The 16,680-nt window shown below is 49.0% G+C and overlaps 1 protein-coding gene across 1 annotated transcript in view; it reads left to right on the forward strand.

Annotated features, from left to right (window-relative positions):
* The window catches only part of Nwd1 (NACHT and WD repeat domain containing 1), a 67,307-nt gene that overhangs the window by 39,893 nt on the left and 10,734 nt on the right, over positions 1 to 16,680 (forward strand). The window contains 6 exon segments of the mRNA XM_047531858.1: positions 1,176 to 1,373; positions 3,191 to 3,313; positions 4,165 to 4,373; positions 6,840 to 7,112; positions 14,792 to 14,882; positions 15,924 to 16,078. Coding sequence (XP_047387814.1) covers positions 1,176 to 1,373; positions 3,191 to 3,313; positions 4,165 to 4,373; positions 6,840 to 7,112; positions 14,792 to 14,882; positions 15,924 to 16,078 — 1,049 coding nt within the window.

Genomic DNA, 16,680 nt, shown 5'->3' on the forward strand with positions numbered 1-16,680 from the left:
ATAAAGGTATTGTGTCCACCTACAACCAAAACAAAATATTAAAAAAAAAAAAAAAAAAACCTTGGGGGACACACTCAAACCATATCCCAACCCTAGCACCTGGTCTTTGTTATTCAGGGCATTGGAATTAAATTTTTGAGGGTCAGATTTCTTCCTCTTGCTGTCTCTGTGACCTTGTGCATGTCACTTAATCTCTCTGTACCTTAATTTCCCCTTTTATAAATTTGGAATAATAATGATGGTGCCTCTGTATAGTAGGCAGAGAAAACAGCCTCCCCCAGAACATACGCTGACCTCTAGTGGCTGCACCAGTCACTACATGTAGCTACCGCCAAGGAACAACTGGAGTCAGCAGACGGTGAAAGCGCAGAAAGGATCCTCCTTGGGGCCCACGGAGGGGGCGTTGCCATGCCAACCCCCTGAGCCAGGCTTCTGGCCCCCACAACTGTGAGGGGTCCGGGCTGTTGTAGGACCCCCTGGCCCTCCGGATGGTCCCTGACTTGTGACGGTTTGGTTTGACGATGGTGGGAATGTGATGTGCCTTCAGTAGAAACTGGACTTCAAACTCTGAATTTCCAACCTTTCCTCCAGTTACGGGAAGCGTCCGACGCCCTGTGAGGCTGGGCTTCAGCAGGCCCACGGTCACCAGGGGAGGTGCCGGCCCTCCCGGCGCGCTGACTTGCCTTTCCGACTTAGGGCGGGTTTCCCCAGGGTGCAGCCCATCCTAAGTGGGGGGCGCCAGACCATGTGCCCTGCAGGGGAAATGATCCCTATTTCCCTCCCAGACACTCGCTGGCGTCTGAGTTCTGGGTCTTTCCGAAGGCAGCCATGCGCGAGGCAGATGCCCTCTTTGTTCTGGGAGCTGAGGTCTAGGGTGGTGGGGAGACCGGAGGCCCAAAGAAACAGAAGCAGAGGAAATGTCAAACTGCAGCTGAGGGCCACCCGAGGGTGGGGCGGCGCCTGGAGGGTGGCGCCTGAGGAGGAGAGGAGAGGGGGAGGAAGCAGAGGGTGGGACGCTCCAGGCAGAGGGAGAGCACGGGCAGGGCCGAGGGGCGGCGGGTGGGAACTGGCTAGGCCTGAGGTGCTGCTCCCTGTTCTCCTGCAGCCCTGCGGGGCCAGGGCTCCCGGGCGGCGGGGCTCCAGCCGCGACCTCACGCACGGCCCCTCCCCTGCAGACAGGAGCATCCTCTACACCGAACTCCTGGCCAGACTCCACTTCTTCGCAGCGTCCCATCCAGCGCTGGTGGGGCAGCTGTGCCAGCAAGCCCAGAGCTGGTTCCGGGTATGCCCGCATCCTGTGCTGGTGCCCCTTACAGGATTCCTCCAGCCCCCCGGAGGACCCCTGCAGGCAGTCCTCACTGGCTGTCACAAAGGTGAGTGTCCCCAGCATAGGGACATCCCACCAAGCCCTTGCCTGGCACCTGGCAGCACACGGTAGGTGCTTGGGGCTGCTCTCCCGGGTGCCGTCAGGGCGAGTCCTGGCTGTCCCCTGCTGGCTCGGCTCTCTGTCCCCCAGGGCCCGGAGATTACTAGTGTAAATGCTGCTAATGAGCCCCAGCCAGAGGGTGCCTCAAGGGTCCCCTCCCCGAGAGCCCGGCGCCATTGTACAGAGCGTCTGCAGTTTCCAGGCCTGTGCTGGGAAGCCTGGAAGCTAGGAGTGGATGCCTGGTGGCCCCAGGACCCCAGAATGTCAGGGGAGAAGAGAGTCTAGGGTAGCTCATTCGTTTGTCTTCCTTCCTTCTTTCCTTCCATCTGTCCATCCATCCATCCACCCATCGTCCATGCATCCTTCCTCCCTCCCATTCTCCTCCCTCCCTCCCTCCCTTCCATCCATCCATCTGCCACCCACCTGCCCTCCCCGTTCCGTCGGATTCCACCTCCTACCCACGTGTCCACCCGAGCCTCCACCCATCGCCCCCTCCGCCGCCTTCCAGCCGCCGGCCTGCCCTCCACCAGCCACACTGGCGGCCAGTCCGAATGCCACCTGTGCCCTGACCCTTCCTCCGCCCGCCCACCTGCTCATCAACTCCGGCTTCTCCGCCCCGTATCCGTCTCCCTCCGCCCTGCCTGCTCCCGCCCGCCTGCAGCTTCTCGCTCGCTGTGACATCTCCATCCGCTCACGGTTCGGAGCCGCCGTCACCATGGAGGCTCTTTCAGGACCCAGTAAAGTCGCATCCCCAGGCACTTGGTTTCCAAAAGGGACGTTCTGAGATGCTGAGTGGAATCGATTCCGGGGCGGCGGCCCCGATTCAGGGCGCTGCACTGAGGATCCGAGACTGAAGTTGGTTTAGTTGGGAAAGGCTGTGCGTTCGTTAGGATACAGGTTCAGATGTTGTGACAGAGAGCAAAATAACAGTGACTTAAATAAAATAGGATTTCATTCCTCTCTCCTGTAATAGTTTAAGCGTAAACAAAATAAAATGGAGTCCCTAGGGCCTTGGGAACTCAGACTCTTCCAATCTGGATGCTCTGCCATTTTCAATATGAGACTTGTTGGCACAAGGTGGCTGCTGGAGCTCTTTCCATCACGATGGTATTCCAGTCAGTGGAACGGGGGAAGGTGAAGCAGATGTCAAGCCCCTTCCTTTGAAGAGAATAACCTAAAGGCAGAACTTATCATTTCTGCTTCTATCTTATTGACTAGCACTTGGACATTTCTGACTTTCAGGCCTGGGCAGCTACCTACTCTTTTATCAGCACCTGGCAATGTTCCAGGCCCAGCTTAGGTTCAAGCTTACTGGGAAAAGCCCAGAGCTGGCTGCATCACAGGGCCGTCAAGGCACCCTTACGTTTGGGGATCCTATGACGTTCTAGGGTTTTGAGCAGCATCCCTGATCTTCACTCCCCAGATGCCAGGAGCACCTTTGTTCTCAATGGTGACATGACCCACTGTCCCCTGGGGGACAGATCACCCGTGGATGAGAACCTCCAAGGACAAGCTGTGGCTTGGTCCTTTCTCCCACCTAACAGCAACACAACTGCCACAGCAAGCCTCTCACTCTGGCATCCGACAACGGCAGCTGCATAATCCTGGCTCTGCTGCTTCCCCGCTGCGCGACTTGGACGAGGGGCTGAATCTGTCTGTGCCCCAGTTTTCTTATCTGTGAGGTGGGGGCTCGCTAGCGGATCCCCTGTTTGGTCACCTGGACATGGCACGGAGGCCACCACTGTCATTTTTGCATGGCTGCAGGTATCACCGCCATGGCATGGAGCCTGGAAGAGAAGCTGCTGGTGGTTGGCACCCAGGACGGCATTGTGGCCGTGTGGGACATGGAGGAGCAGCAGGTGACCCACATGCTAACAGGACACACTGGTGAGGCTCAGCAAAGGGGCAGGTTATGGTCAGTATCTTCCTCGTGTCCCACAGGAGTCTCCCCACAGGTCCACTTCAGGCCTTATTTCCTACATTGATTAGCTAGAGTTGCATAATGAATCTTTGCAATGCACACTCAGAGGATCAATATTTAGAAATTTTGCAATATCATGATATATTGGTATTTCATGTTGCATTTTTGTGAAGTTAACCATCATTTTCAAATGTTTATTGTCTACCAGCAGTATTTCGGTAAAAATCCTGTTTCTTTGTTCAAATTGTGAGTAGATCATCTGCATTGTTCTTGATTATTTGTAAGAACTCTTTGTTTATTAAGGAGAGTCTCTTCATTTGTTTTATGTCATAAATATTTTCTCCATCTCTCACGTACCTTTCAACTACATTTTATTCTCCTGAAGTTTTACATATTGAGGTAATCCAATTGGTCAATCTCCCCCTTTTATTTCTTCCAAATCAATTTCATGTTTTGTTTAGGATATATCTTTCCAAGATTATAAAAATTACAGGTGAAGTCTATAACCTTCCAAGAATCTTGCACTATTCTTAAAGCATGTTTATTAATTTTAAATATTCTCTGGATGCTGAACCTTTGTAAAATTCAACTGTCTTTTTATTACAAATTCAACACCAGGGGCGATTGATTGAATCCCACCCAATTTTGTCACTCTTAACTTTCTCAGTTGCCTTCCATCAATTTCACGTTGGACGACTTCAAATCCACCCATCTTTTCTTTGGTAAACCAAGGGATTTACAAGCTGATGGGCACTTCAATAGTTATGAGGACAAAATGTGTCTGGCTAAAGACTCTCCCCTTCACTTTCTATTGCAGGAGAGGTGAGATGCGTGAAGGTGTTTGCAGAAGGGATTCTTGCCATCTCTGCCTCCAAGGACCACACGCTGCGCTTGTGGAACCTACTCTCTGGCCAGGAGAAATTTGCCATTTGGGATGGAGGCTCAAAAAATTCCAGTGAACCTCAGATCTGGAACCTCCATGTGGATGAAATGAATAAAATCGTGTATTCAGCCTCTGGCTCCAAGGTAATGAACACCTGCCCTGTTTGTAAAGGAAGGCGCTGGAACCAAGCAGTCAAAGACGGAGCAGGCTTTTCCACACGGAAGGGCTCTCTGATTTGGGGTGGGTCTGAACAGGGTACACCACCACTAGAAGGGACATCAGAAGAAGTTCAAATGAGAGAGAGCATTTTTCTCTCAATAGTTGTGACTTTTCATCTTCTCTAATAGAGTTCTTTAGGGCTATCTGTTTCCCTCTAAGTACTGCTTTACCTGCATCCCATCAATTTTTGTTTTTCGAGACAGGAGCCCCACTCTCTTGCTAGATTGGCAAAACTCCTGACTCTGCTGCTTGTGTTTCTTGAGAAGCTGGGATGAGCAGTGTGCACCACCACGGTGCCAGCTCCATGCTGTTAGTATGCTGTGTTTTCACTCACGTTCGGTTCAAAATACACTCGGATTTCATTTTTGATTTCTCGTTTGACTGTGGGCTCTAGAGAAGTGTGCTGTCAGTTTCCAAAAATGTCAAGAATTTCCAGTGTTCTGTTGTTTTTTCCTAGTTAGATTCCTTTTATATGATATGAATCCTCACAAATCTGTTGAGGTGTTTTCTGATCTTAGTTGCGTTCCATGTAAATCTGACGATGACGCATGTTCCGCTGCTTCATTCTGTTGCCAGCTCTGACCCTGTGATCTGACGGTTTCATGAATAGACACACAACAGCATAGTGGCTAGAAACTCAGTAACTGAAGCAAGGGGGAAAAAACCTATAAAATCATCCCTTGATATCCAGGGAGACTGGTTTAGGACTTTTTCAGATGTCAAAATTCACAGTTGCTCAAGCCTCCTATATAAAGTGGCATGGTATTTGCATCTAACCTGTGTGTATTTAAAATTTTCTCCAGATAACGTATATACCAAATACAATGTACATGCTACGTCCACAGGAGTTACAGTATTTTTTTAGGGAATGATGTCAAGGAAAGAAGTCTGGACATGTTCAGTGCAGATGTAATTTTTAAAAGCTATCTTGAATCTGTGACTGACAGAATGCACAGTGTGGAGCCAGCAGATCTAGAAGGCTGAGTGTCTTTAACAACCAGCTGAGCTTCTTGGGAGCCGAATGATCTCGGTCATGTCACTCGGCAGAAGTTCTGACTCCCTTTTCCCCATCTACTTCTTAAGATAATGCCTGCAAAACACCTCACATACGGGCTTTTGCATGTGTGCATATGTATAAGATAAAATTGGATTAAACCAGATATGCAATTTTATGAAGCTATTTTCCCACTTACTGTTTTGTAAGCTCATGAGCATTTGCCAATAACTGAACATTCTTTAAAACCAGTGTGCTGGGCTGGGGATCTAGCTCAGTTGGTACAGTGCTTGCCTCGCATGCATGAGGCCCTGGGTTCAATCCCCAGCACCACCAAACAAACAGACAAACAAGAAAAAACATAGCGGTTGCACAAGATTCCATTACATGACTCCGTATAATTTATTTAATCCTTTATTGTTGGACATATAGGTTGTTTCCATTTCTTTGCTCTTACAAATAACCGAAATAACTTTGCTTACTCATGTATTTTATTCATGTCATTGTGTCTGTCCTTCTTTGTGGAGGGGGGATCTCACTCTTGTCCAGGTTGGTCTTGAACACCTGGGGTTCAAGCAATCTTCCTTCTCCAGCCTCCCGAGTAGCTGGGACCAGAGAGCCTCCTGCCTCATGCACACCACCCTGCCTGACTCCCTCCTTAATTCCTTAATATAAACTTTGGAAGTAGAATGAACAACAAGTGTTTAATAATCAGATGATTAATGCTCACAAAAAGATACTCGAAGTGAAGTGGAATATATAAACTGCTTTAATCAAGAATCGCTTGTAATGAACACATAGGTCAAGGCGTGGGGTACTGCTGACGTTTTTTCTATGTTTGAAACTTTTAAACTTTGGAACAACTTCAGCTTCTTGTAACAGCTGTGTGGTGGCAAGAGTTCCCATAATCCCTCCATCCAGCTGCCCTCGCTGCCAGCATTTTCTATAACGAGAGTAAGTCTGTCACAATCCAGACGTTAATACTGATAATCACTGTCAGCTGAACCCTGACGGGATTTGGATTCCATCAATTTTTCCATGTGTCCTTCTGTTTTTACAAGATCTGATACAAGATCCATAACTCCTCTTTGTGCGGGTGGGTGTGAACTGCTAGTGCTGAAAATAAAGAGCATAAACTATACAAGAGAACGGGTCTAGTCAGGCGTGGTGGCTGTGCCTGGGGTCCCAGCTACTCGGAAGAGGAGGCAGGAGGGTGCTTTAAATCCAAGGGTTCGAGACCAACCCGGGCAACATAGCAAGGCCATGTCTTAAAAAAATATGTTAGAAAGAAAGAAAGTAAAGGGGGGAAGAAAGAATGGGTCTTGCATTTGACTCTGGAAAGCTTGCAGCTTAGGGCTTCTGCTGAGATGCCTCTTCCTTTTCGCTGTTGCATCAGATCAATGCTTGGAATTTGGAAACTGCGGAACTGATTTTCCGCCTCCTGGGAGATGCCTCGGATCCCTGGATGAGCACAGCCGTGCTGGTGTCCCAGAACAGGCTGCTGACCGTGTCCAAGGGCGGAGAGGTCACTCTGTGGAACTCGGCCACGGGAAGTCTGCAGGGCAAGCACCATTTGTCCAGTGTCAAAGAAGAGACCCCCACCTGTGCAGTCTCCGTCCAGAAACAAGGAAAGCTGGTCACTGGGTTTAGCAACGGCTCCATCTCTTTGGTAAGCAACTTTGCTGCTTATGATGCCAGCATCTATTCATCTCAAAAGTATGAAATATCCTAGAAGTTGGGAGAATGATCTCGTCTTATATCTTTCTCTGTATGACGTGCAGCTTCTTGATTCTGGGGATTTGCAACTCATCACAGTTCAGGAAACATCTGTGGGTGTTTCCCAGGGCCTAGGTGATATGGCAATGGTCAGAGCTCCATCCTTCCAGGAAGTGCTGGTAGGGAGTGTAGAATATGCTCAGAGTCATCCTCATGAGGGGCCAGCAGCTGAATGCTGTCCACAAACTCCACAATGGTGGACAGATGCTCCCATGGACATTTATATATGAACCAAACATGCTAGGGAAGCTGGGAGGGGAAAAGTTTGCAGCTAGAAAGCTTTCAGGAAGAGAGAAAACCATGAAGGGGACCTAAATCCCATTCCAAAAGCTAGTTACATAAGGAGTCTTAATGGAGAAGCATAGGCACTATGCTAGACAGTAGATGAACTGTAGAAATATAAGAGCTCCGTCTCAGTCAACTTTGCATTGATCTAGTAAAATACCCGAGGATGGGTACTTTATAAAGAAAAAGGTTTATTTTGGCTCATAGTTCTGGAGGCAGGCAAGTTCAAGACTGTGGTGTCAGCACCTGCTCATCTTCTAGTGAGGGCCTCAAGCTGCAGGACAGCTTGATGGAAAGCAGAACAGGAAGTGACTGTGTAAAAAGGAGGTATGTGTGTGAGAAAGAGACAGAGGGGACCTGCTTTATAACAATCCAGACTTTCAGTAGTGAATTCAGCCCTGAAAGCCCCAATCCAGTCTCCAGAGAACTAGCCCAGTCTCTCAAGAAAGACAGTAATCCATTCAGGAGGGTGGAGCCTCCACAACCTAACCACCTCCCATTAGGCCCCACCCCTTAAAGGTCCCACAACCTCTCAGTAGCATTACATGGGGGTCCAAGCTTCCAGCACATGGACTGAAGCACATGGACAAACCACACCCAAACTATAGCAAACCCTGATACTACCCTCAAGGAATGAAATCTAGGGAAGGAGATGAGTTTGTTGGCAACTTATAGTGACACTAAAACGAACAAAATCTGTTTTCTGTAGAAGTAGAGGCAGGTTGCTCTTGGTTAGCTGAAGGAGCAAATGCTTTTAGAAGAGAATCTGGAGAGGCTTCCAGGAGAGGAACCTTGGACTCTGAAGGATTTTCAAGATGGAAAAAGGAATAGAGAATATTGTGGTAGGGAGGTAAAGCTGTGGCTGGCATTTTAGGTGAGAGAGAGGTGTGTGGAGACAGATCACACATGCTCTTGTAAGACCAGCTGGGCAGGAAAGAAGAGAAATAAGGCCATCGAAGAATCAGCCCAGGCTAGGGTATAGCTCAGCGGGGGAGCTCTCACCTGGCAGGTTGCAAGGCCCTAGGTCTGATCCCCAGAACTGAGAGGGAGGAGAGAAGAATCACCCCAGAGCTCTGGGCCCCTGGGAGCCCCTGTGAGATCTCAAGTTACCAACACAGCAACCAATGATGATCCCAAGCCCTTTTCTCCAAGTCTCTCTGTTTACCTCTAGTCCCCCTTCACTCCCTGACGGCCTTCATGAAGCCCAGAAAAAACCTGAACTTGGAGGATCAGAGGTAGTTGAATTAAAACCCTAGTCCTGCCTTTAATGCATTGCATTCTGGGCTGACTTAGCCCAGAACTACTCTGAGCCTCAGTTTCTCACCTTTTGGTAAGGGAAAACAGTCCCCACTTCAGAGCTGGGGCAAAGGTAGACGCGTGAGCACCTGCCCAACAAGCAGGGTGCTACGTGAGCACCTGCCCAACAAGCAGGGGTGCTACGGTATCACTGGAGTGAGTTGAAAATGTGGCGCTAGCTAAATTGATTTCTGCACTCACCACGCCTGACGCCACTCACTGGTGACACCCTCTCCTAGCCTCTCAATGTTCCCCTCTTCCTAAGTGTTGCTTATTGAAAACGCTGCAAGTCTGCACCCGGGCCTCTTGTTTCCTGACGCCCTCCTGATCCCCAGCACACTTGGCTCACGTGTCAGTGCTCCTGGGAGCAGCTGCCGTCAGCCACCTCGGTGCGGACAACTCTGAAGGTTCTGTGGCCCCCCAGTGCTACTGAGCTCCAGCCGCCTGAGCTGGCGATGGCTTGACGAGCTTCATTTAGTCACCTCCTTCCCTTCTCTGTCTCAGTTCTCCACTCCCTGCCAGCATGTCCTGGGATCCGCTCCCAAATAAACTACCTGCACCCAAAGTCTCTCCATGTTTCTGTTTCCGAAGGAACCCAAACAATATCCCTGGCAAAATGCAAGTCAGTGTGGAAGGATGTCGGAGGACTGGAAGGCAATCCCTGGCAATGCCGAAAGTTGATAAGACAGTAGACAGAAATTCCATGATTGTTTTGAACTGGTGGTTTAACTACAAAGAATAGCACATGGGCCTCGCAAGGGCCCAAATCCCAGCCCTACTGGAGGGAGATTCTTCATGCGACCTGTTTTAGCTTTTTCACTACTGTGACTAAATGACCCGACCAGCACAGGGAGGAAAAGTTTATTTGAGGGCTCACAGTTTCAGAGGTCTCAATCTATAGACAGCAGGCTGCATTCCTCAGGGCTCCAGGTGAGACAGGAGCAACATGGCAGAAGAGTGTAGCAGAGGGAAGCGGCTTACAGGGTGATCAGGGAGGCTGAGGGAGAGGGGGAGAGGGAGAGGGGGAGAGGGAGAGAGGGAGAGGGGGAGAGGAAGGGGGAGGGAGAGGGAGAGAGAGAGGGAGAGAGAGAAGGGGAGGGGAGGGGAGTGGGAGAGAGAGGGAGGGAGGGGGAGAGAGAGAGAGAGAGAGAGAAAAGGAGAAGGAGACTCCACTCTCAGGATACAAAATACATCCCCCATAGCCACACCCTCAATGAACCACTCCCTCCAGCTACACCCCACCTGCCTCCAGTTACCACTCAGTTAATCAGTGATCAATTCACTGATTAGGTTAAGACTCTCGCAACCCGATCATTTCTCCTCTGAACCTTCTTGCATTGTCTCACACGGGAGCTTTTGGGGGACACCTCACATCCAAACCATAACACAACCCTTCATACTTTTAAAGACATTGGTAAAATGAATTAATGAAAGATGCAATAAAGCCTGAACCCAGTAGGAATACAAATTGAATTAATTTCATTCAATTCCACACCAGAAGCTGAAGAGAAAGAGTATATTCTTTTTGAATGTAGGCATTATTTATTTTAGGTACTACTGTTCTTTTATATATGATTTCCCTTGTATGAGAAAAATTACTATACCCAAAGAAGAAATGGAATAGTAGTCAAGAGCAAAAGTAAGCAATAGAAGTAGATAAGCAGATGACTCCAGTGTTTAAATGATCAGACAAGAACTTTAAAATGTTTCTGATAAATAGCGGGGAAAGCGGACAACCTTTGTGAACAGACGGGGAGATTCAGAACTTCAAAATCAGGGGCTGGGATGTGGCTCAAGGGCAGAGCGCTTGCCTAGCACGCATGAGACCCTGGGTTCCATCCTCGGCACTGAAGGAAGAGGAAGGTTACAGATGGGTGGACAAGAGCCTGGTGTTGAAATAAATAGACCTCCGAGCAAGGGCTTACAACGTTGAGTAGGGCTCCGTCTCGCTTTGAGAGAAAGAGATCCACTTCTGGCACAGCTGTTCAGGTGCACATGTGCGTCCGTCAGCTTCTCGTTGCTGTGACAATGTACCAAGAAAATTAACTTGAAGAAGGAAAGACTTATCCTGACTCATGGTTTCAAAGGTGTCAGTCCATGGTCAGCAGCTGGCTCCATAGCCCTGGGCCTGTGTGAGGCGGAACATCGCGGTGGAAGGATACAAAATAAGCAGAGCAAAGCCACTCACCGCATGGCAGCTGGGAAGCGGGGGACGGGAGACAAGGTGCCACTCAGAGTTCCCACCACTCCCTGAGGCTCATTCAGCTGTCACTCCATCGGTGGACCAACCACGTTGAGGCTGTGATCCACTCACTTCCGCAGAGCCCCGCCTCTGCACCTTGCTGCACAGGGACCGAGCCTGAGCACAGAGCCTTCCAAGGCGTTCCAGATCCAAACCACAGCAGGGAGCCAGTTGCATGGGGCCACTCCAGACGGAAGTACCAGCTCTGACACCAGCGAGTGACTGTGGCCGACCTTCAGTCACTGCCATCTGCTGAGCCTTCAAATCGGACCTATCCGTGGAGTGCCACTTTTTATACAGGAATGGCAGCTCTATTTTATTATCTAAATGTTCATGTTTTTAACACCTCCCAAGAATTATCTGGTCCACAAGAAATGAGCTTTATTTTGAACACAAAAGTGTATAATTTTTAAATATTCCATTTTTTGGGCTCTATTTTATCTTCTAGTGGAGGTATGACTTGGTGAAGCTCTTTTAGAAAGCAAGCTTCCAGTGTCTAGCAAGACAAAAAGGCATTCCTATGGGGCCCAGAAAATCTTTTTCCAGGAATCTCTCCTAACGACCTGTATATGTGCACACAAATGTAAACACAGAGTAGCTACATTTTCTATGAATTTGAAATAGGCAACTTTCAAATAAGACTATAAAAGTATTCAGACTCATGTGGAAATTTGAAATAGCAAAAGTGCAGAAACATTTAGAAACTTGTCTAGCTTTTCATGATATCACAGCCAGAGGTGGGGTGGGCAAATGGCAGACTGTGTTTACACTACTGCCAATAGCAGCAGCACTGGAGGTGATGAGCAGAAATACCTACTGGCATCTATCAGTCCTAAGGTGAAATCCTTCTTAAACCTACTCTATTTTGTGTTACCTGAGGTCCTCAGGAACATACCTGTCTTCATCTGCTATAACAAAATGCCAGAGGTTGGGAACTTTATTAAGAAAAGAGGTTTTCTGTCTCACAGTTTTGGAGGCTGAAAGTTCAAGGTCAGGTGACTCCCTCTAAATAATTTGGCCTCTGGTGAACCTGCACACTCCCCTCCCCACTGACTATATCACAACATGGTAGAGAAGCATAGAGAAATGACTAGATTCAGAAGGGGCCGGGTCCATGGGGTGGACTTGCTTTATAACAATCTGCTTTCTCTCAAGCTAACTCACTTCACCAAACCAGCATTAAACCCTGTGGAGATGATGCCTCATCACCTAATACCTTCCACTAGGCCCCACCTCTTAAAGGTCCCATGTCATCAATACCAACCCACCAGGGACCGAGCCTCCAGCACATGAAGCTCTGGGGACCCCTGCTCTGTATCCAAATGATAGCAACGTTCCTCCCTTGAAATGAGACAAGCCTGCACGATAAGATTTACTAGAGCACTCTTCTGTAATTGTAAAAGATATCATCTCAAATATTTATACATGGGAAGTATTAAATAAATCAAGGAACTTCTGTAGCAAGGAGATGATGGGATTGTAGGAAAATCATACAGGCTAGAGCAGAGGGCAGCGAGCCATGGACAACCACCTGTTTTGGCAGCCCATGAGCTGAGAATGATCTTCATGATCTTGCATGGTTGAAAAGAATATTTTGTGCTATGTGACAGTTCTATGAAATCCATATGGCAGTGTCCACAGATAAAGTCGGATCAGCACGCAGCCATGGCCATTTTTTAAAATGTTTTGGGCTACAGTGTCAGGGCTGGGACTTTCTGACCCACCAACCTAAAAATATTTGTTTTCTGGCTCATTACAGAAAAAGTTTGCTGGCCTCTGGGCAAGAGGTGCTTTCGTGAAATAACAACAAATTCTCCTGTGGTGCTCACTGTTCTGAGGACTCCATGTCTGGAAAGTTATTTAATCCTGCTGGGTGCAGGGGCGCTCACCTGTAATCCCAGAGGTTCAGGAGGCTGAGGCAGGAGGATCTCGAGTTCAAAGCCAGCCTCAGCAAAATTGAGGCACTAAGCAACTCAGGGAGACTCTGTCTCTAAATAAAATACAAGATAGGACTAGGGGAGTGGCTCAGTGGTAGAGTGCCCCAAGTTCAATCTCTGGTACCAGAGAGAGAGAGAGAGAGAGAGAGAGTTATTTAATCCTGAAAACAACATCGGCAGTCGGCCTGCGGTAGAGGAACCACACAGGGGCAGGGGCGGGGAGGTGACGCTCACACACATTCCAGGTAGTTCTTTGTTTTTGAATCTGATACAGAATTACTGTTGAATTTAAGAACTTTTAAAGAATCATCTAGCTCAGTGGTAGAGTGGAGAGCTTAGCATGTGCAAGGCCCTAGACCCAAAAAGAAGAAAGAAGAGAAGGAGGAGGAGGGGGAGGGAGAGAGGGGGAAAGGGGAAGATCACTTAAAAAACCTTGTAACAACCATGAAGAAATTCACTTTGCCCTGCCCCTACTAAATAAATATTGAACAACTTATCTTTAAAATATTGAACTGGTGCAAATGACTTACTTTTCAGGGCTACCTGTGCCTTCCATCTGCCCAAGATAATGAATGTAAAGCTTTCAATTCAGGGCCTGTTGTAGGTCAGGTGCCCAAAAATCAGTAGCTGAATTGGGAATGAATATCAGGATTGAGGGATAAAACTTCCTTTCTGGTGCGAACAAATTCAGTTTGTTTCTGTCACTCAGAGTATATGGTTTGTTGTTTTGTTGCTGTAATGGTATGCCTGAAGCTGGGAACTTTATAAAGAAAAAAAAAGTTCATTTAGCTCGCAGTTGTGGAGGCTTAAAGTCCAAGGTCAGGCGGCCTCATTGAATGGCATCCTGGCAGGAACGCAAGGGAGAGGAAGAGACGGCATCAACGAACAGAAAGGAGAAAGTGGTGTCTGCAGTCCCACAATACGTTAGTTCCTCTTCTGTTTCTACAACATGATACTGCAGACAGGGTAAGCTATATAGAAAAGGGGTTTATTTTGGTTCATGGTTCTGGAGGTCCAGCTTCTGAGGCTTCACGTGGTGATGGTCTTCTGCTGGCAGGGTCTTCAGTTGGTGCAGGGCGTCAGGTGACAGGCAGGGAGTTGGCATGTGTGTGTGCGTGTGCACGTGTGTATGTGCAAGATCTCTCCCTCCTTATAAAGCCACTGGGATTCGATCATGAGGTCCCCACCCTGATGACCTTACCTAACTCTAATGGCCTCCCGAAGGCCCCCCGTCTGGACACTGTGATCAGATTGAGTTTCCACTCTTAATGCTTCACAGGGAGACTAAATTTTAACACAAGGACCCTGGGGCCACACTCAGACCCACCCAGACGGTAGAGGAAGGCCTGCCCCTGCTGACCTGAAGACTGTCCACCAGGCTCCACCCTGCGGGCCTCCCTGCCTCCCAAGGCCACCAAGCTGCCAACACATAAGCCCTGGGGACACGCTCAAACCGTGTCCCAACCACGTGGTTTCCTGTGGCCCCAACTTGTGCTGATCTTATCTGAGATCCAGAGCTCCTGCAAGGGCAGAAAATGTGCTGGAATGTTCCCTGGGTCCCGAGTGGTTACGACAACATCCACGCCACGGCCACGTTGGCAGGGCGACTACTGGCCGGGAACCAGTTCCAGCACACCTCCGCCTGCCCCAGCCTTGCAAGGACCTCCTGCTATCGTCTCCCACTTAATAAGGGGAAACCGGGAGGCTGAAGGGTCGAGGATCTGCTTAGCATCACGGCTGGCGAGTGGCAGGGCCCTGGGCCAAACCCACGCTCTGTGGAAATGCTTGACCTTTCTCCTTGGCTCTGGACAGGTTTCCTCTGAAGGAGACAGGTTGCTGGAGAAGCTTCCAGATGCCTTGGGATTCCTGGTGGTCTCTGAAGACGAGTCCCTTCTGGCCGCAGGTAGCATTTTGACTTTCATTTGCAAGTGTTGAGGAAGAAGTCAGAATTGGGTGGGAAGTGGGGAGGGGCTTGGGGACAAAGGGGGTTCCTGGGTCAGAGGTCAGCAAGCTTCTGCAAAAGGCCACAGAGCAGACGCTTTTTGGCCAGGATTGCCTTCCAGGCCTGCCTGCCCCTGGCGTTCACCAAAGCCTCGTTGGTCACACAGGTAGAGCTGGTTGTCCGCATGGCTGACCTTAGTCTCCAACCTTTCCAAAGTCAAACTGCCAAAAGCTTTCCTTTGACTTATGACCACGCTGACTCAGTCTTGGCCTCTGTCTTCACATTGACTTCTCCATGTGGGTCTCTGTGTCATTTTCTCTGCCTCTGTTGCTCTTATAGCAACTTGTAATCTCCCTCCCTCTTTCTACCATTCCTTCCTTCCACCTCCTTTCTCTCTTCCCTCCTTCCTCCTTCCTTCTTGTACTAGCCAGCTTCATATCACTATAACGGAATACCCGAGTTGATTAACTTATAAAGAGAAAAGGTTATTTTGCCTCACAGTTCTAGCGGTGCCAGTCTAAGACTAGGTGACCCCATTGCTTTGGGCCTCTAGTGAGGACCCCAGATGGTAACAGCAGGGAGCGTGTGACCCAGTAAGCCACTTGAATCATGATCCAGGAAGAAAACAGAGAATGAGCCAGGGACCTAGTCCCCTCCAGGGGCTCTATTCCCAGTGATCAAGAGGCTCCCACTAGCACATCCCAAAGGCACCACCCTGGGGACCAAGCCTTTAACACATGGACCTTGGAAGACAGGCCCATATTTAATTTGTAGTGCTTCCTCCCTTCTTTCTTCTCTCTTTCCTCCTTCCCTTTCTCCTCCCTCCCTCCCATCCTATTTACTAGGGGTCTGCTCCTTGTCAAGCTCTATTCTACTTTGATGAACCCAGACAGACACAGAGACTGTCCTTTCCTCCACTACCATGTAGTAGGTGCTTTCCAAAATCTTTGGCGATTGTCTCAGCTACCCTCTAGACGCGTAACCCAGGCCCTGCTGTTTCAGGCTTTGGAAGATCCGTGCGGATATTCTTGGCCGACTCGCAGGATTTTCACCGTTTCATGGCCACCGACTTGGAACATGAAGACGTGGTTGAGACAGCTGTTTTTGGTGCTGAGAACAACCTGATTGTCACAGGGTCCCGGGATGCACTCATTCAGGTGCAGAGAGATCCAGGAATCCATATTCTCATTTTTTCCTCTGGAGTTGAAAATGTGGTTCTTTAGGAGTCTTTTGTCTGCACTGCAAGAAACTACAAACACGAGTTTGGGTGAAATAGGGCAGTTCACTGGGAGGATATGGAGGGGTCTGCTGGGCCCTAGGAGCAGGCCTGGGTGGGAACTACTACAATACTCAACCAAAGAGGCAGATTTCCTAATCAGACCTGGATCGCTGGGAGGACTTTGTCTTTCAGGGTAGACCCGGGTGGTGGCAAGGAGAAATTCTCAGTGAGTCCAAAGTCGTCAAAGCTGGTGAGGGAAGTTGTGGCCAAGTATCAGTTTCCCAATCTCTTGGTCTCAAGCCTTCTTTGTTATTTATTTATTTAATTGAGCGATTGATTTTGGTGTACTGGGGATTGAACCCAGGAGCGCTCTACCACTAAGCTGCATTCCCTTCCCTCTTAAAATATTGAGACAAGGTCTCACCAAATTGACGAGGCCGCCTCCAACTTGCAAGTCCTCCCGCTTCGGCCTCAGTGGCCAGGATTTCAGGCACATGCCACCGCACTGGCTCCTCTTTACATTCTTACAGATGACCAGGC

This window comes from Sciurus carolinensis, chromosome 17 (genome assembly GCF_902686445.1).
Source record: "Sciurus carolinensis chromosome 17, mSciCar1.2, whole genome shotgun sequence".
NCBI lineage: Eukaryota > Metazoa > Chordata > Mammalia > Rodentia > Sciuridae > Sciurus > Sciurus carolinensis.